Source organism: Lonchura striata, chromosome 18 (assembly GCF_046129695.1).
Source record: "Lonchura striata isolate bLonStr1 chromosome 18, bLonStr1.mat, whole genome shotgun sequence".
Lineage (NCBI taxonomy): Eukaryota > Metazoa > Chordata > Aves > Passeriformes > Estrildidae > Lonchura > Lonchura striata.
Genome location: NC_134620.1, coordinates 1,326,774 through 1,345,864, shown reverse-complemented (window position 1 = coordinate 1,345,864; position 19,091 = coordinate 1,326,774). Strand labels below are relative to the sequence as shown.

The 19,091-nt window shown below is 44.4% G+C and overlaps 1 protein-coding gene across 7 annotated transcripts in view; it reads left to right on the top strand.

Annotated features, from left to right (window-relative positions):
- The window catches only part of MORC2 (MORC family CW-type zinc finger 2), a 51,735-nt gene that overhangs the window by 25,153 nt on the left and 7,491 nt on the right, over positions 1–19,091 (top strand). For 6 of the 7 annotated variants that reach the window (XM_021536776.3, XM_021536772.3, XM_021536773.3 and 3 more), the window contains 9 exons: positions 250–329; positions 5,547–5,629; positions 6,438–6,523; positions 12,032–12,172; positions 12,602–12,756; positions 12,884–13,012; positions 14,233–14,338; positions 18,490–18,622; positions 18,963–19,037. In XM_021536776.3, the coding sequence (XP_021392451.1) occupies positions 250–329; positions 5,547–5,629; positions 6,438–6,523; positions 12,032–12,172; positions 12,602–12,756; positions 12,884–13,012; positions 14,233–14,338; positions 18,490–18,622; positions 18,963–19,037 (988 nt within the window). The remainder of the gene's footprint in view (positions 1–249; positions 330–5,546; positions 5,630–6,437; positions 6,524–12,031; positions 12,173–12,601; positions 12,757–12,883; positions 13,013–14,232; positions 14,339–18,489; positions 18,623–18,962; positions 19,038–19,091) is intronic. The other variant, XM_021536774.3, reaches the window with a different exon arrangement.

Here is a 19,091-nt window from a genome sequence, read left to right as displayed (position 1 = left end):
AATATGGATATATTTCATGCCCACTGGATATTGTGGTTGGAGCTACTACTAAAACATCTCTGACTTAAAAAGATTTTGTTTAGCTTCATCCAAAAATGTCCAGTTCATGCTATGTAAACCTCTTCGACTTATTGAATCTATTGGGAGTAGTAGAGTAGTATGTGGGGACCTTGTTCTCTCATGTAGTGATGAAATTTTGGTTTGACCTTACTGCTGAGTTTGCCGATTAATATATTTTGATCATCATAGGATGTACAAATACACTTCAAACCGCTTCAAGACCCGTGCAGAGCAAGAGGTGAAGAAAGCAGAGCACATGGCAAGGATAGGTGAGTCGTCAGGGTATGCATTCATCTGTTGCTAGGGGGAGGACTAAACCCTTGGTGTGACCTGGGGTTGCCTGCCTCTGGGATCACTGGAATTGCTCAGGAACGGAATTATTGCAGCAACTACAGACGACACAGACTTACATTCATGCAATGGAAGGAATGTACATTGTTCCCAGAGACCATTTAATCTGAGTAGCGGATGTACAGGATAACCCTTGGAGTCCCAGTAGTTTGCCCCCACTCCAGCAGAAGCCTGGCTGAGCCCTGTCATCCTGCAGTTCTTCTCTCACCTTAAGATATTATGAGCTTTTGGTTGTGTTTTCGTTCTGCACCTTTCCTGTTAAGGCAGTTAAAAAAGTAGATTTTTATTCTGTCACTTATGTAAAGGGATTAGTCTGGGTGTACAAGGGAGCCCTGGTTTGCTTGGTTCTAACTCTTCCAGGCATACCTTTTGCTCATCTAATCTTCCTTTCCTGTTAAGTCTTTTAATCCTCAGGGAAAGCTCAGTTTGTTGTAATTGGATATTCAGCATATAGAAATCACACAAGCATATAAATACACCATTAAACTGTATTACAACTGCCTTAAGTCTCCAAAAATTTAACACAAAAATCAGTGTCCCTCCCTAACCGTTGATGCAAAAATACTGTAGTGAAGGAAGAATCTTGGAAGTTGTAAGTGATTTATATGTGACCTGTATCTTCTGGTAGGTTACATAAATCACTTGGAGGCATGTGTCCTCTGTCCCTGTGTCAGAGCTGCTTTAGGCATGTTCGCATGTGGCTGCAGGTCATATACACAAGGCATGGTGCCGCATTCAGCCTGTACAGCATCACAGAGGGCAGTGTGACTGTGACCCTGCCCCAAAGAAAAGCAGCAGAGTGAAATGGTGTGAATTACCATGTTCCCTGTTCCTCCTTTAGGAAGTACAGCCTGGCAAAATAGACTCGGTAAGATGAAGCTTAAGCAGATTTTATTGTGTGGCTCAATCCTCATAGGTGAATTTATTTTTACATTGAGTCCTATAGCCAGGGCAGGTCTTGAGCACACACTCCCATTGCTTTTCAAGAAGATGCAAAGAGCAGGATTTAGAGAAACTTCTTCCCTGAAGCAGTCTATGAGGCTTTCATGGCACTTAAAAGTGAAGTTTAGTATATGGCACTGAAAAATGGTGTCCATTGTTGTCCCAGTGCTGAGAACAGATCCCATTGACACTAAAATGTCACACATTTCCATCACCAAACGAGCCTGATGCTTTTGGGTGTGTAAGGATCACTGAACCTGGGGATTTGTGCCCAGGGGGCCAAGGAGGCCAATGACATCCTGGCCTGTGCTAGAAATAGTGTGGCCAGTAGGACCAGGGAAGTGATTCTTCCCCTCCGCCTGGTGCTCAGCACTGCTGAGGAAACAACTCAAGTACTGTGTCCAGTTCTGGGCCCCTCATTTCAAGAAGGATATTGAGGTGTTAAGAGTGAGTCCAGAGAAGGGCAACAGAGCTGGTGAAAGGTCTGGAGTGCATGTCCTATGAGGAGAGCTGGGGTGGTTTAGCTTAGAGAGAAGGAGGCATGTAAAACTACCTGAAAGGAGGCTGTAGCCAGGTGGGGGCAGGTCTCTGCTCCCAGGCAAATAGTCACAGGATGAGAAGACATAGTCTGAAAGTGCACCAGGAGAGGTTTACGTTGGACATTAGGATTAATTTCTTCACAGAAGGGATCATTAGATATTGGAATGGTGGTGGAGTCACCATCCCTGGAGGTGTTTAAGGAAGGACTGGATGTGACACTTAGTGCTGTGGTCCAGTTGACATGGTGGTGTTGGTCACAGGTTGGACTCCATGATCTCAGAGGTGTTTTCCAACCTAATTGATTCTGTGATTCTATGAACTGCCCCAGTGCTTTTGGTGTACAGGAACCACCAAACCAACCCAGTGCTTCAGACAGTGCAGGGATCACTGAATGGGCCTGGTGCCTCTGGGGTGCGGTGCAGAGGATCACAAATGGGACATCACGCCATGATCAATATGATCAAGTGAAACCAATTTTATTGTACAGAAGCCTGTATTTATAATAAATTCTGCTGTTCACATGTCTCTAGCTGAGACATGATTGGTTAATCCTGTTATGTGTCTAAAATTAAATGCTGATTGGATCACCTGATTCTTCACGTGTTCTGCTTTGGTCGTCTGCCCATCCCAGGTTCTCTTTTTTACTGTTTTGAACTTTGCTGACAACTTTTGCTGACTCCTCTGACTCTTCTTCTTTTTTCCTGTCATCAAGGATTCACTGACCCCAGTTTCTTGAACTAGTTTCTTTGTTACCAGAAGGCTGGATTGTGCATCTGCTGAATGTGTCCATTGTCCTGCAAAAAATCCTCAACACTGGGAGAAAGAAGGTGTTGAGCAAAGGGCTTAGGACACTATGGTAAAAACTCCCAGCTGACCTCAGACTGTCACTGCAAGATTGCAGCACACATGGAGCCTCCAGGACTAAAACATGCTCGGGGCATTATCCTCAGGGGCCTATGTCCCATTACTTCACTTGTAGGAAAATACATTTAATCTGTAGCATCAAGCTTTTTTGTTCTCCTGCTGGTAGAAATTATTAATTCTTCATGGTTTGCAGTACTCCAGAGGGATCATCACCCAGGAATGATTTGCAGTTTGCTCTTTTAAACTCAGGAGTACATTGTGACAAATGGTGGGTCTCAGCTGAGCAAACAGCAGTTCCAGAATGCCAGAGATACCTGCCTACAAGGAATGTGTTGGAATCAGTCACACTGAGAGATTGCTGAGTCTCTGGATATAGTTTATGAGCTTGTGGAATCAAAACAGGATTACAAAAAAATAGCTGGATGGGGAAGATGTGACATGGTGGCAGTTGGTGGCATGGCTTTGGCATATCTAAAAAGAGATATGGTTCAGGAGTGGAGACATGCATATATTTAAGATGAGGAAAAGCCCCCAGAAACTTAACTTCTTTCCTCATGCAATAAGCTGTAGTATCCGTATTCCTAAGTGAGTGAGTAGACCTAGGAGAAAAGTACCATTCCTGGGCAAGGTGGCTGTGAAAGACCATCACTTGCTTTCTGTGTTCTTCTGAACCGAGACTGAGTACTGCACTGAGGCACCTTGGCATTGCCATTGCCTCGCTTCTGGAAATCCCCTTCCAAAGTTGGGAAGGCAAACAAATGGAAGAGGTGAGGAGTTATGCAGATATCAAGTACTAAAAGCTAACAGCTCTGTGCTAATTAGCTGAATAATTCAGATAATTATTATATTATCAGATAATAATAATTTAGATAATATTATCTAATAATATTCTTTCAGATTATTTTGGTGTGTCCAGTGACGTGCTTGGCAGTGCCATGGGTACACCATGCCTGTTGTCCCCTGGGAGAATGTGTATATGGGTTCCAGCTGCTGTGTGCTCACTGTCCTGCATAGGACATGCACCTTTACGCCTCGGGGCCTCACCCCTGTGACTGTATCAGTACCTGTCAGCTGTCTCAGTTGTCACTGCATTAGTGGAGCATGTTTGACCTGGGTTACCTGCCCTTCTGGGTTCCCACTGTGCTCTTTCCACTAGCCACAAGTGTGTTTAGCCCACCGGCAACTTCCCTACAAGCTCTGATTGAAGTGGACCAAATGCTTTAAGCAGCCTCCAGCCTCCTGTTGGCTTGATTTAGCCAGACTGTCTCTTGATGATGGCTAATCACACAGCACAGTCCTTGGTAAGCAGCTGTGAATCCCAGACAATGCTGCTCTGGGAATGAGGTGAACAAAACTCCAATGGGACAATGCGTAGAAAGGAAAAGGGATTTGTGTTGTAGTTGTCTAAGTAAACTGACTGGCTACAGAACTCCAGATTCTGTCTGACTGGCATCCAAGTGCTGCCTTTTGGAGAGATACCAGTAATCCCTAGTCTGTCATCTTCTTGCTTACCTTGTCCTATGTGAACTGTAGGCAAGGTCGCTCCTCCACTGGTGTGTTTCCTTGTTTGGAGTGTCTCACAGCCACAGTTTATCTCCCTGTGAGGAGAGCAGGGAGGAGATGGCTTCTGTGTGTGCTGTAATCAGGCTGCTGCACCCCCATGTGTGGGAGTGCAGGCATTGTTTGCTTTAGTGTGAGCTATGCCATCCCTCTGCACACACCCACTGTATTGCCGAATGACAGAATCACAGGATGGCTTCTATTGGAAGGGATCTTAAAGTTCATCTGAAGCCTTCTCCAGGCTAAGCACCCCAGCTCTCACATCCTGTCTGCTCCAACCCTTGGAGCATCTCCATGGCCTCCTCTAGACACTCTCCAGCAGCTCCACAGCCTTTCTGTGCTGGGCCCCAGGGCTAGAGGCTGCGCTGCAGGTGGGGTCTCACCTGGGCGGGGTACAGGGGCAGCATCTCCCCCTCCCCTGCTGTGCATGCTGTGGGATCAGCCCAGGGCATGTGAAGTTTCTGGGGGCCAGTGCAAACAGCTGGGACAGGTCCAGCTCTCATCCATCAGCACCCCCAATTTCTTCTTACTCAAGACTGTTCTCAGTCCATTCTCCTTGCAGAAAATGAGGTTTATTGAATGAATCTTAAGGTGGTATGTGCCTCTCATCAGCATTCCTGTTTGTCTAGGAGAGAGGCAAAAAGGGGAGTTCCTTTTATGTTGTTTCTTGCATACAAGGATCACATGCAGGGTAGGTTTTCCAAATGCTGGGTCCTATGTAATGTGTAGCACAGAATTGTCTTTTTTCCAGGCAAAATTTAGCAATTATCAGAGATAAAAGCGTTTCTGAGAGTAGTCCTTTCCCTTAGTCTTTGCAAGAAAATTACCTCTCTGGAACTCCTTTTTAAGCCTGAACTTAGTCTTGGTTTTGTGAGAACCTTTCTCTGAATCACATTACCAAGCAGAGTAGGTAGGGCCACAAGCATCCTTAGACTTTCCAGTTCCTTGCTGACTTCCTCACAGATCCTTCCTTCAAAAGTGCTTTTGCATAGTTTATCCCTGCTATTGTGCCAGTTTTGACTGTGACCTCTGAGCATGTTTAAGATGCCATGTCGGTCGGACCACCGTCTCAGGTAAGGCTTGATTTTTGTACATTTTTGTGTCCCCTTTGTACCCTTGTACACATCAGTGCAGCAAAGGCTCTCTGGAATTGCTGTCTTTGGGTGAATGCCTGACAATGTCTGTCTGTACCAAATGGCTGACAGCATCCTTGTCCCTGTATGTTTCAGCGGAAGAGAAGGCTCGTGAAGCGGAGAGCAAAGCCCGTGCCCTCGAGCTACGCCTCGGAGGGGATCTCACACGGGAGTCCAGGGTGAGCCTTGTGCTTTTGGCAGCATGTCATGTTTTGGGCACCAAGGGATATTCGTAGCACTGGTGGTGGAGTGATGCAGCACCCCATGGCAGCATGCTAGTTAAGCAGGTGGTGGCTCCAGTCAGCAGTGAACTTCCAGCAACATTTAGGCATCTCCACGGCTTCATCACCACTTGATGTATTTCACCATCTTCACGTGGTGTGCAGCCCAAGTGAGAAGTGTGTTAACATTCCCCTGCCTACATCCCCAATATATCCTGCGTGGGACGGTGACCTCCAGATTCCAGGTGCTGTTTGCTGACAGCCTCTGTGGAAGTGGCTATGCAGCTGTCTCTGTGGCATTTGGGCAGGGGCTTTTGGGGAGAGCCTCTTTGCTTCCTTCCAGTAGGACTTTGGCTTTGAGAGGGGCAAGGCTGAGCCCTGGTTCCAGGAGTTGAGAGGAGGGCTGGCAGGGACACCAGGAAGGTCAGCAAGTAACACCAGTTTAAAATCACTGAGCTTCCTATTGTTATGTCGCAGAAACAATAGTATCCAAGTGCCCTGGATGTTTTCTTGTGCTCCATTGCCACTGTTTTCAATTTCTGTAATCCTTTTTTTACATGTAGACATTTTCCTCCAAGCAACTGTGTAGATCCTTAAACAACTTAGCATAAGTTTGCCCAACATGTGGAGTCACACTGTCACTGTCTACCAGTTGTGACTTGTTTACATTTAAAACATTTCTCAGTTCTTCCTGAAAGAGCAGAAAATCATAAATTGAGTGAATTTTATGAATTTCCCAGCTTGACTATGCAATGCCTGTTTGCAGGTGACATTGCGTCAGGTCCAGAATTCAGCTATCACTATGCGGCGGGAGGCTGACGTCAAGAAAAGGATTCAGGATGCAAAGCAGCGGTGAGTGCAGGGCCTTCCAAACTCCGGGGTACCTAGGCTGTTTTCTCCAGTTTTGCATGTTTTCAGTTCAGCTCAAAGGGTAAATATCCATGGGCATCTTATATGCTTGAGCTTTATCATGGTTTGACACTGGCACAATGCCAGCACCCCCATGAAAATACAACCCCCCAAATAATTTGCTGTGAAATACGATCAGGAACAGAGCAGAGCAGACCCAAGCTTAATAACAAAGGAGAAACTTTATTAAACTACTACTACTATAAAAGGGAAAAGAAAGGAAAAAAACAAAATCCAAAAAAATGAAAACCTTCTAAAACATTCCTCCTCCCTCCCCCCAATTCCAAAACCGCAGTGAGACACAACTTGGACCCCCAATCAGGGAGTGCTTCAGATAATCAATACACAGTCCATCAAGGGAGAGAGGAATCTCTCCTGTGCTATAGACCCCCCAAGAAACACAACTGCCACTTCTTGTGTTTCCATGTCACACATAGCACCGCCCAGAGAAAATCTTTGGCATGGGGCTACCTCTTTTTCATGCACAGTGCTCTCACCACCAATGCATGGATGGACAGACTGCTCATAGGGTGGGGTTTTCTTTTCAAGGATGCTTTGCCAAGGACCAAAGAAAAACAATAGTTCAGTTTCTCATTTTTGGGACCACAGTCCTGTCCCACCCCCCCCATTTTCTTCCTCTCATGGGTCTCAAGAACAGAGATCATCTTCTTTCTGAAGACAGAAGGCATCACCACGCCCTCCTCAACTCTTTGTTCACTCCACTCTGGTGTTGGTAGTCACTGAAACAGGTCTTTTGGCTCACTAGACATCCCCCTAAAATGCAGTCTCTCTTGGAGGTATCGCCAGCTGGGGGCTATGTACAAATCACGAAGGGGACAGGACTGCTGTGGAATGCATCTCGAGCTGTTTATTTTTTAGCATCAGTCTCATTACATGATTATGACAATGGGAAGATGCCAGCACCTCACATCCAGGCAACAGACCAAGAACTTAATGTTACAACTTACTTTATAAACTTTTTGACCAATCACAAAAAGCAAAAGCATATTGACAGTAGTTCTATCCAACCACTATAAGCATATGTACCTTTGGTTAAAACAATACTTGCTTATTTCAAATACAGTACTTGCTTGTAAGCCTCAGGATATAATGCACAGAGCTCCATTATTAAGCTTAGACCTTCCTAATATCTCACCAGAGATACTTTTCTGCAACTTAGGAAGTTGTTCTATCCAAGCGTTAATACACTGTTCTATTTGTCCTTTCTTTCTACTTGTATAATTTTTCTGTTGACAACTCTAATAGCTACTGCTTAGCTCTAATCACCATCCTGCTGTCTCTGAGGCCTGCCTTTTGCAATGAGTTCAAAACCCTCTGATTTTAAGGAATCCCACAGGAGGAGAAAATTGGTTCAGTCTATGGTTAACAAGAAAAAGTCCAGCCAAAAGCTACTCCATCATCTCCTCCCACCTAGAATTTCTCCTTCTTCTGTCTCTCTTCTTTTTCAAATCAAAGAGGAGTAATATTTCACAAAGCTTTCATTATGCAAGAAGGGGTTAAAAGTCCACTCTAGCTCCCACAGCTGGGCACCTTCCTTTGACACGCCCCCCCCCTTCTCCTTCCCTGAAGTGTATTGCTGACAGACCTTCTCTCTCTCTCTCTCTCTCTCTCTCACTCTCTCTCTCTCTCTCCCTCTCTCCCTCTCTCCCTCTCTGGGGGGGAATGCAGACATCCCGGATTTCCCTCCACCCTTCAGCCTTACCTCAGTCAGGCCACAGGACTTCCCCTCCTTCACCCAGCCAGGGTCCGGGCAGGGGAGAGTCTGCACTGCACCCTGACCGGAGCCAAAGAGAGAGAGTTCCCCTGGGAGCTCTGGCTTTTAACCCCTCTGTGTTCTCAGAGGCGTGTCCACCTTCAATTGGTCAGCCCAAATGCCAATATCCAACCCCAATCACTGACTGACTTGACCGTCTTCTTTCCGACAAAATTCTCTTCCATGTCAAACCACGACAGGCTTTAAACTGAGCAGCTGGGACACTATTCTGGTTACCTCTGGTATTCCCCTGTTGCCTGCTGGAAGACGTAGATCTCTGGACTGGGTTTTTTTTCTCTAAATGCTTACCTGGTTTTCACATCAGTTTTTTTCAGTCTTGCTTTTTCATCTGCAGATAAGATTCAGGCTGATGAACAAATGTTCGCAAGTTACAATGAAACAGCTTTAGGAATTTTAGGGATGCTTTCTAAGAACAGGCTGAGTTTTGTTGTAGTCAGTGCTGTGAAATCCCAAGGCACTCTTCTAGCTTAGCTCTGGTGGCAGTTAACTTTGGTTTTTGATGTACTCACAGGAATACTTCACTCTTCATATATGTTTGTTTTGTGTTTCTCAAATGAAGTGAAAACCAGGAACAAATGCTCTTAAAACAAATGCTGAGTTTGAGGAAGCTGGGGATTTGGATACAGAATATCTCCATTCCCACCTATGTGTGTGCATGCCCATTTACATGGCGTCCTAGGTCAGAGCTATCCCAGACTTGTTGCCAGAGATAGATCTAATGCATCTTAAGATGCTGAAAAGAAATAAATAAATACAGCTTTAATTTAAAAGTGGTAGAGCTAGGATCTGAATGATACAGAAGCTTGTGAGAGAACCTCCTTCCTTCAGCTTCCACATATTTTTCTATCTACACCTTTGTTCTTTAATTCTTGGGTTTGGTGACATTAGCGTGCAATGAAAAATTTTGTGAATAGTCTTCTCCCCTTCCTGCCCATGGGCAAAATACTTCCTGTTACTGAGCTGACCAGCAAAAAAATGCTCTGGGCATGTACATGGCTTGCTGTGTGTCCCTGCATTCATCACTAGTGATCAGCAGCAGTTCAGAGGTTCATGCTTTTCCACAGAATTGTATTTCATTCAGAAAACTGAAAAAAATCCTGAAAGATGTGTATAATAGGATAGCTTCTGTACTAACCAATCCCTGTTGTCTTTTGGAAAATTCTTGAGTTACAGAGGATGTCCTAGGACAGTTTTTCTGCTGTTTCCCTGATGCTGGGTGCATCAATGAAAGAAGTGCTTTCTGGTTTCCAAAAGCTGTGTAAGATCAGGTTGGATCTGATTCCAGACAATAGGACAGGTACTAAATTCCTAGTAATTAAATCCCTGGCTTTTGACCCACCACATAATTTTCTATGGTTTAGATGATAATTTTACTTCCTGTCCTCTCTGATGAAAATGAGGATATGTCCTTGTCCTTTTTGTTTTGTAGGTGAGTACATGCTGTTACTTGAAGTGTAAGGCTCTACATTCTTTTCCAGAAGTTAGGAAAAAAAAATTAATCCCTGACATGGGTGTTTTGCCACACTTGCTCATGTTCTTGAATCACAGTTTTCTACCTCAGTGAGCTGAGACCAAATGGTCACATTTCAGCCCAGCAATTGGCAGTGTTCAAAACCCCTCTTGGCAAAGGTTTAGATTTAAAATTACTAAAAGCTGCTATTTCAGATGTTTTCCTACGAATGTATTACAGTCAACTGTTTTAAATGAAGTTGTGTCACAGGGTACCATTGCATCTGTGTGAGGAAAGATGGCCTTAAAGAAAAAACTAATATGAATTTTATTTATTTATGGGATTTATTTTGCAAAGTTTCACTATTAAGATAGATTCAGATCTCATATTTGCAGGTGATCATTGTGTAGGGTTCATGCACGCATGGCTCAGGTCTTCCTAATATTTGATATTAGTAGATAGTCAACAGAACATTTTAAAGAATTCCACTATCTTCAGCTAACCATTTAAGCAGAAGTCAGATTTCTCATTAAGATAAAGTACATTACTGCAAAGGACTTATGGGGGCAGGTGGGGAATATAAAGCAGGTCAAAACTGAGAGGGGTGGGCAGGACCGTGGTATAGGCTCTGCCTTGCAGTAGTTACTGGTTTGGACCTCACATTTGAGGATACCTTCATCCTGAGGCTGAGGATCATTCTTATGAAAAATACTCAGCAAGGGTATCTGTGGGAACTCAAAATGTCTCTCAAACATTTTTAGAGGTTCCAGGCCTTGGTCAGAGGCATTCTAGACCCTGGCAAAGAGCTGGAAACAGCTGTGATTTTGAGTTTGAGCCATGGAATGAATTGCCAACTTTGGAGGTGGAACAAGTAGTCACAAAAGGTTAGATAGTATAGTAAAAGTAGTTACAAAGTAGAGGGGAAATTTTTTTAGTATTGTACAGGGGGCTTTTCACTTTGTACATGGGGGTCAGAAGTTCTAAGATGGAGGAAAGTGGGCTGATCCTGTTCTTCCTCCTTCTTTTTCCTTACCTCCATGTTCTTGGTGATGTTGGCACTCACAGATTGGTTTAGAGTAGAAAAACACTTGGCAACGTAGGTAGTAGGTATTGGGGAATAATTGTAAACATGTAATACGTAATATATCATATAAAAGATAGCAGCAGCCCTGGGCGGGGGGAGAGACGAAGAAGACAGCAGATAGAGAGGATGTCAGGGTGTGTGTGTGCCTCTACCCAGGCCGCTGATCAAATAGCCGCAGTCCAAGAACATAATCTGTTAGATAACTAGCAATAAACTGCCTTGAGACCGAACAGCTAAAGCCTGTGGAGTTTTTCTTTGGAAGCACAGGTTGGAGGAGGAATTTCACCACCATATGAGACCCCAGAGCAAGGCCGGGGTTCTCACAGGTATCAGAGAAGCTGTGGAACCTGATGAATTTAGTATGTTGAAGGGCAGGGCTTGTTTGTGAGACACAGGGATTTTGATTGATTTATAGCACAAAGTGATAAAAATCTCACGGGTTTTGGCTGTCATGGAGATAAAATTCCTGGTAACCAGAGATTCAGATTGAGAAATCTCTATGGGTTCACAAACATACTCAAGTCCAACTTTTGTTGGAGTCATCTGATGCATAGATAAGGGAGAAATCATGCAAATTGATATCCTGACATTCCAATAAAAAATGCTCTGCTTGTGCTGTATGTTGTATCCTCCAGCTTTTGAACTTAAGGAGCAGCATTGTGAAATTTGGAATTAGGAAAACTTTCTAGAATCAGAATATCAAGACTGTAGTTTTGTATTGAAATCTGAATTTTCATGCTTTATCTAGAAAGGGATATATAGCTGGAAAATACAAACCAAAATAGCATGGGAAAGGACCAGTCTGGATGCAGCAGTGCTCTCATAAAACTAATTCACTGAATAAAAACATCAGAAGTAAAAACCAGAATCTGTTCTGAAGGAGAACAAATGAAAAATTATCTGTCCAGCCTAAATTAGTATCTGTATTGCAAAGTTTTTGTATTTTGTTCATATTCGGTTGTAATGCTCTTTCAGCAAATGTTTTGTATTTTTCAGAAGTAGCAGTTTACCAGATTAATTTAATGCTCAAGAGTGCTGGATTTCCATATCCTCTCTCTTAACAGTAGAAAATAGTATGCTTTATTTTCAGCATCCCTAGAGGCTCTGCTTTGTCCCCTGCAGGGCACTGAAGGAACCCAAGGAGCTGAATTTTATCTTTGGGGTGAACATTGAGCAACGCAACCTGGATGGCATGTTCATTTACAACTGCAGTCGGCTGATCAAGATGTATGAGAAGGCGGGCCCACAGCTGGAGGGCGGCATGTGAGTTCTGCAGATTTTTCTGTAATCTTTTTGCTTAAGCTTGGCACATTTCTGTATCTGACTTAGGCTGTACAATAACCATGTTTTGCATTAACCATTCTTTGTGAGTCTGAGGCCTGCTCATTTTTTCATCCTTCAGTTTGTATTCTGTCAAATAAATTATATTTAGTACTGCCTACTATTTCACTGGTTTCTTGATAAAGAGTTCTTTACACAAATTGTAGTCATCCCTGCAGCAGTATGGGGTGCTTGGCATTTGGTGCTGATAAGTGCTGCTAGTACTAGTGCCTCATTCTAGAGACAGGCAAAATAGATCTTGACAGCAAGTACAAATATTTGAGCCCATCCTACATTTTGCATGACACTTCAGGTTTCCAGCCTGTCAGTTTAATCTGTGTCCCTCTGTGTCACTCTGTATCCCTCTTCCAGGGCATGTGGAGGAGTGGTAGGAGTGGTGGATGTGCCCTATTTGGTTCTGGAGCCAACCCATAATAAACAAGACTTTGCTGATGCCAAGGAGTATCGACATTTGCTGAAGGCCATGGGAGAGCATTTGGCTCAGTATTGGAAGGATATTGCAATAGGTAATGAAGCTTCACAATTACCAGGGTCTGGAAGGAGAAATTTGGGTGTCTGCATGACAGCCAAGAGTGCAGATGGTGATTTTGTGATAAAAGCTCTGTATTGAGCAGGATGTGGTTTGTTTTCCAGCCCAGAGAGGTATCATCAAGTTCTGGGATGAATTTGGTTATTTATCAGCAAACTGGAACCAGCCTCCGTCTAGTGATCTGCGCTACAAGCGTAGGAGAGCCATGGAGATCCCTACCACAATTCAGTGTGGTGCGTCTGATCTGGCTGCTTCTCTCTGGGGAAGGGGAGGGACACTCCTGGCTGCAGATGGGGACAGATTTGGGATAGACTATCATTATCCTTTCCTAGGGCCTGTCTCCTCTGCAGTTTGCCTTTGTCTGCACTCAGTGATATTCTGTGACATCCTGGTGTAAGGCTCCTTTCATGCTCAGTTTACTAAACTATCTTCAGGTGCCAGACAGTAACAGTGTTGAGAGCAGGCTTCAAAATGTCATACAAACTGGAACTTACCAAAGGCACCCATCCCAGCACCAGAATAAGATCTGAAACATCCTCACAGGCAATGAGAAGTGGCCAAGTAATTTGTACCCTGATGCACTGGCCTGCACTATGACAGCACAGAGGGAAACCTTTACAATTACCTTGGAATTTAATGCAAGTTCTCTTCCGTACACCTCTAAACAGCTCTGGCTAAGCTCTTGTTAGAGTAATGGGAAGCTCCACACCATCACTTTGTCACCTGGTAGAGGGACACTAAACTCCTTTATTTTCTCCCTGGGACTTGAGGATGTGGTTGTAGGAAGGAATGTGAGGGCCATTCTTGTGGAATTATTTGTTAGGCTCTTCTGCCTTGATGGTTGTCTCAGTCTTTTCAAGGTTCTTCTGAAGGAGGAGGGGGTTTGCTCTCCTTCTTGTCTTCCCTTATTGATATCCTTCCAGAGCCTGATCTAAGGACGTTTGGATTTTCTTGGCAGAACTTTATTTTTTGAAGCTGATGGTTTCCTGGTAGGCTAGCAATACTCAGGAAGACAAATTTGTGTTCCTGATTCATCAAAAATTTAATAGAATATTTTTTAAGTGGATATGTCTGTGATTTGTGTTACTTTGGTATCATTACAGGACAGCCTGACTGCTGGGCTGAGCTGTGATGTCTGGACTGGCTGTTTAATTCAGTTTGTATATGTCACAGTTGCAGCAGGAGTGTGAGGTGCTCTGGTGTTGGTTAAAGCCAGCCATTCTTGTTAGGGTTGTCTTTGAGGGTTTCATTCAAGTGTTTTGTGAGCATGAAGAAATAATTGGCAATATATTCTGTTACTGTCTCACTTTTTTTTTTTTTTGGCCACTAGTCTTACTGTTGTTGGATACACTTCGGTGTGGTGCTTAAATGGGCTATGGGAAAACACGGGCTATGGGAAAACTTATTTGTCTCAGGCTGTGTATTTCTGACTTGCAAAGTGTCTGTGTGACAGATGTCTGTCTGAAGTGGCGGACTCTCCCATTCCAGCTGAGCTCAGTGGAGAAAAATTACCCTGACAACTGGGTGTGCTCCATGAACCCTGATCCTGAGCAAGACAGGTAAGAATCAGTAAATATTAAGACTTTTCTGCAAGATGCTTTATCTGCGCATTTGGAGCTTTCTTCTGGTCGTTCTTTGAAAACAGTTGGGGGGATTCTGTACCTTTAAGTGGTGCTCACGATCTGTGAAAAGGCAGCAATGGCAGTTGTATAGGGAGCAGAATATTGGGTGGGTGTGCAAATTTGCAATGTGCAAATTGCAGAGGACATTGTGTCTGCAAGTGACAGGTGACACCAAACTGGGAGGAGCAGCTGACAAACCAGGCAGTCACAGATCCCTCCAGAGGGACCTGCAGGCTGGAGAAATGAGCGACCAGAAACCTATCCTGACATTCAACCAGGAAAATGCGAAGTCCTGTCCTTGGGGAGGATGGCCCCAGCGCTGGTGTGTGCTGTCCATCCCAGAGCTGATCAGCCTCAGGGCGTTCTCATCAGTGTATACAAACATATAAAGGCAAGCTGCAAAGAGGTCAGAGCCTGTCTCTTCCCAGTGGTGCCCAGTGGCAGGACAAGACACCAGGGGCACAAACTGGAATGCTAGAGGGTCCCTCTGCACATCAGAAATACTTTTTTCCCTGTGAGGGTGACCAAATCCTGGCCCAGGTTTCTCAGGGACATTTTTCAGTCTCCATCCTTGGAGATATTCCAGGACGTGGTCCTGGACTTCTGGTGCTGGCTGGCCCTGCCTGAGCAGGGTGGAACCAGACCCCAGTTCATTCACTTGCCTGTAGTCACAGTAGCTGGTAGACCTCAGAGCCACATGGGTATTGTAAAAATGCAGCGACCCAGGAAAGGGAAGAAATGATGATGTCTGGCTCCAGATCACAAGGCTGAAGGATAGCTTTATTAAAACTATACTATATTACATTAATATACTATTTAAAGAGATACTATACTATTCTACATTCTTACTTCTTACTTACCTAACTACCAAAACTCGTGACTTCTCTGCTGAGAGTCCGAGACACAGCTGGATCCAATTGGTCATGGAACCCAAACAACCTTCACTGTAATCCAATCAAGCAATCACTTCAGGTAAACAATCTCAATACCACATTCCACATGGGAAAAACAAAGGAGCAGAGATAAAGATTGTTTTCTCTTCTTCTCTCTGTGCTTTTTCTGAGAGACGGAATTATGTCTCTCTGTCCAGAGAATGTGAATGTCACACAGGGTCAGTGGGACCAGTGGTCCTGCTGCAGCTGCTGGCACTTGCACCCCAGTACACAGGTGTGCATGCGGAACAGAGTCCCTTGCCTAGGAAAGGGGGAGACGTGGAGATTAGTACACAGAGGTGTACTGACCAGCCAAAGGTTTATGAACAATTGACCCTTGTTATAGTCTATTTTTCCCCTATTTATTCTTCCCAAATAATCTCAGTCCTTTCCTTTACTTTGCTTTTGGTTCCTCGTGTTAGTCCAAAAGAAGTTTCAGAGGGCTGCCCCCATTGATCAGATACCAGGTCTGAGGCAGCTGTAGGACAGTCTTGGCAGGACCCCAAAAGGGGTTTCTATTCCTCTGAACAGATTTGCATTCCACAATTCCCAAAAAGCCCAGTTCACATCCCCTTAGCTGCCTTTGGGCCTCTGGGCTTGTGGAAATGGACCCTAGATGGGCTGGTAGCTTCTGGGATGGCAGTTCCTGGGATGGCCTGAGGGTAGCCATGGAAGGGTATTATTCAGGGCTCTTCACCTGCCATTATATTCCTGCACTTCTGTCTGCAGATGGAGTCTTCATTGTATTACCTAGCAGCAACTTGATTTCCTGATGAAACAATTTAGATTTTTTTATTTGCAATACCTTGATAACTGGGGGTAGGTGGCTGCTTTTCATGTGAGAACATGTTGAGGCGTTGTTTGGAGTGGGTCTGAGTACCTCCACACTGCATTCTGTGCCATCCTACATCCCCCATGCAGGAAGCTGGGAAAGGGCAGGTGGGGCACTTGGCACTGGTGAGCCAAACTTCTGGTCATTTTAGCTTCAAAAGTGATCTCAGGAGTCTTACTCTGGGAGAATAAATAACTCCAGGACATTTTTTGATTAAGTAGGCTTATATGTGCTTTCCAGCAGCGAGTGCAGTTGTGTCATTTATATGAAGCAGAAGTTTCTCCAGCACTCCTCTGGCTTTTGGCTGGGGCAAATTCCAAGTGCTTCACTGCTGGGTCCTCGTGCAGAGTTTGGACACCTTCCTATCTGTGTCGTGACCCTTACAGGTATTTGTAGTGTCTGAAAGATGACAGGATTTGAGAAGCACATGGGTGGCATCCTCAAGGTTGTGTACTGTGAGGCTTTGTGCAGAGTCTCATCCAGCCAAATTGGAAACAAAGCAATGTCAGAGCAATATCAGGTGTTGAGACTCTCCTGGCATCAGAGATCATATGATAGTTTTGGCTGCCTTGGCACAGTGTCTACTATTGACACTGAGCTGTTCCCCGCCTTTCTGGTTTGTCCACCTACACTTCAGTGTCTGCTTATGGCATGGTGTTCCATGGGAACTGAATGCCCTTCTCAGTTTGTATCATGGGAAGCAGTCACTCCCTCCAGTGCCACTGCCTGTGTTGAGGTCAGCACCAGGTGCCACCATCGCTCACTTTGTTACAGAGAAGGCAGTGTCCCTGTTTCACACTGTGAAATAACATCAGGCTTGCTTGCCTCCATTCTCCTATCTGATACCCAGTTGGATCCCAGATGTTGTTTGAATGGGTGGCTGAAGCACCAGCTGAAGATGACTGTGTGTCTCAAAGCTCCTTGAGCACTATCAGAATCTTGGTTTTAGTCCATTGTGACTACCAATATAATACATTTGTTCTGATTTGCTGCCTTCAGTGATGCAGTCTCTGGGTTTGGATGCCATGAATTTTTCTTCAGAACTCAAGGTGCTTTTGTTCTTTACTGTGCTGTAAGACACAGCTTGGCAATGCTTACAGCCTTGCTGCGAGCTGGAAGATGCATTTCTGTGCTGGGAAGCCTGTTTATGGTGCCACTTGTTCAACTTTATCTTTGGGAACTGCAGTTTTCGTGTCAGGCAGTCATTTTGCAGTGATGACACACACTTCCTTAGCCAAGGAAGTAACCACTCTATGGAATGTGCTTCAGCAGGGCAGAGGCTGATGGAGAAACTGCTGCTTGTGCTCCTTCTCACTCAAAAAGCTTGATTAGTGTGTATCTAGATAGAGATCTTTTTAGAATCATTTCTCTCCAGCTTCTTGGAGCTTTGAGTGCTCTACAGTGAGAGCAGGGTTCTCCCTTTACTAGTAAGACTCACATTCTGCAGGTTACCAGCTTGTTTCCAGTGCAGAGTGAGATCTGCTGGATCTCTTGTGTTGTAAAAGGGCTATCTGCTGCTTTCTGGCTCAAATCATTGTTCCATGACTTTACCTCAGCAGCACTGATCCTTGTCTGTCTTTCCATGATTCTGTTTGGTGATAGGAGATGAGCCTGGGCTCAGTCCCCTCTTCCTCCTCTGGCAATGCTCCTGAGGGCTAGCTGCTCGTCCAGCACTTCAGAGGTGATGCCAGTCCATTTGAGAGAGTACTTCCTATCTCTATTTTCCTTCTTTCTCAAGGACTCTTCTATGATTCTGCACTTGAGAGGACCTGGGAGAGTAGGATGCTCACCACTGTTGTATGCCATAGGCTGAACAGCTACAGGAAAGCAAAGGACGAGGCAAATAGCTACAGGATATTGCAAAGGACACTGTCTGGCCTTGAATGGCAAGGCAGAAGGTATCTGAGACTGGAAGGCTTGTGGTAACATCTTAGTCATGGGTTTCTGGTACTGTGCGTTCCTTTATGAAGGGAAAGAAGTTTGTAGAAAGAAGAACTGATGTGAAGAAATAAGATGATAGGAAGGAAAATTGCTGAAAAATCTGGAATACAGATGCAGTACAGAAGCTGTAAAAACTGTCACAGTTCCTGGGCCCTGAATTGGTGATTCCCAGCATAAATGCCTTTTTATTAGCAGCCATGCTTTTCATCCTTAATTCATATCTGTTTTCCAAGATGAAAACCACTGCTTTTGAGATGTGGCTACTGCAGAAAAGCAAGTGGCTTTCCTGCTGCATTTGGAATGGGATGTTGGGATAATTGTGCATGACATTATACAGGTTCTGCTGTCCTTCCTGAGGCTGTCTTGCATTCCCTCCATGCTAGATGTGAGGCTGCAGAGCAGAAGCAGAAGGTACCACTGGGAACTCTAAAAAAAGACTTGAAATCAAATGAGGAAAAGCAGAAACAACTGACAGAGAAAATACTCCAGCAGCAGAAAAAGCTAGAAGCTCTGCAGGTGAGTCTGGAGGTCTCCAGCTAAGCAGAGCAGGTGTGATGGATTTCCTAGTGCTGACTCTGAAATCAGCTATGCTCCTTCGTGGGACTGGGGCTGTTCTAATAACAGAAATGGACCATCTCAACTTGTATTTAATTTTCTGTTGGGAAAATGGAAATTACAGCTGAAGGGAGGTATCTTGAAGGACACAAAACACACCATATAATTGTTGGTTTTAGCCTGGAAAACTACTGGAATGGGTTCAGGCAGCCCCTGGCAGCTTGTAAACATGAACTTTCTGAATATATATATATATATATTTTTTTTTTTTTTTTATTATTATTTTTTTTTTTTTGGGTAGAAAAGCACTCCAATTCTATCTCAGACTGACTTAAAGAAACTGCCTCTGGAAGTGACTACACGGCCTTCAAGGGAGGTAAATGGGGTTCTGCTATAGGCTTTTTACTTTTTTGTACTTCTTTTGCTGTTC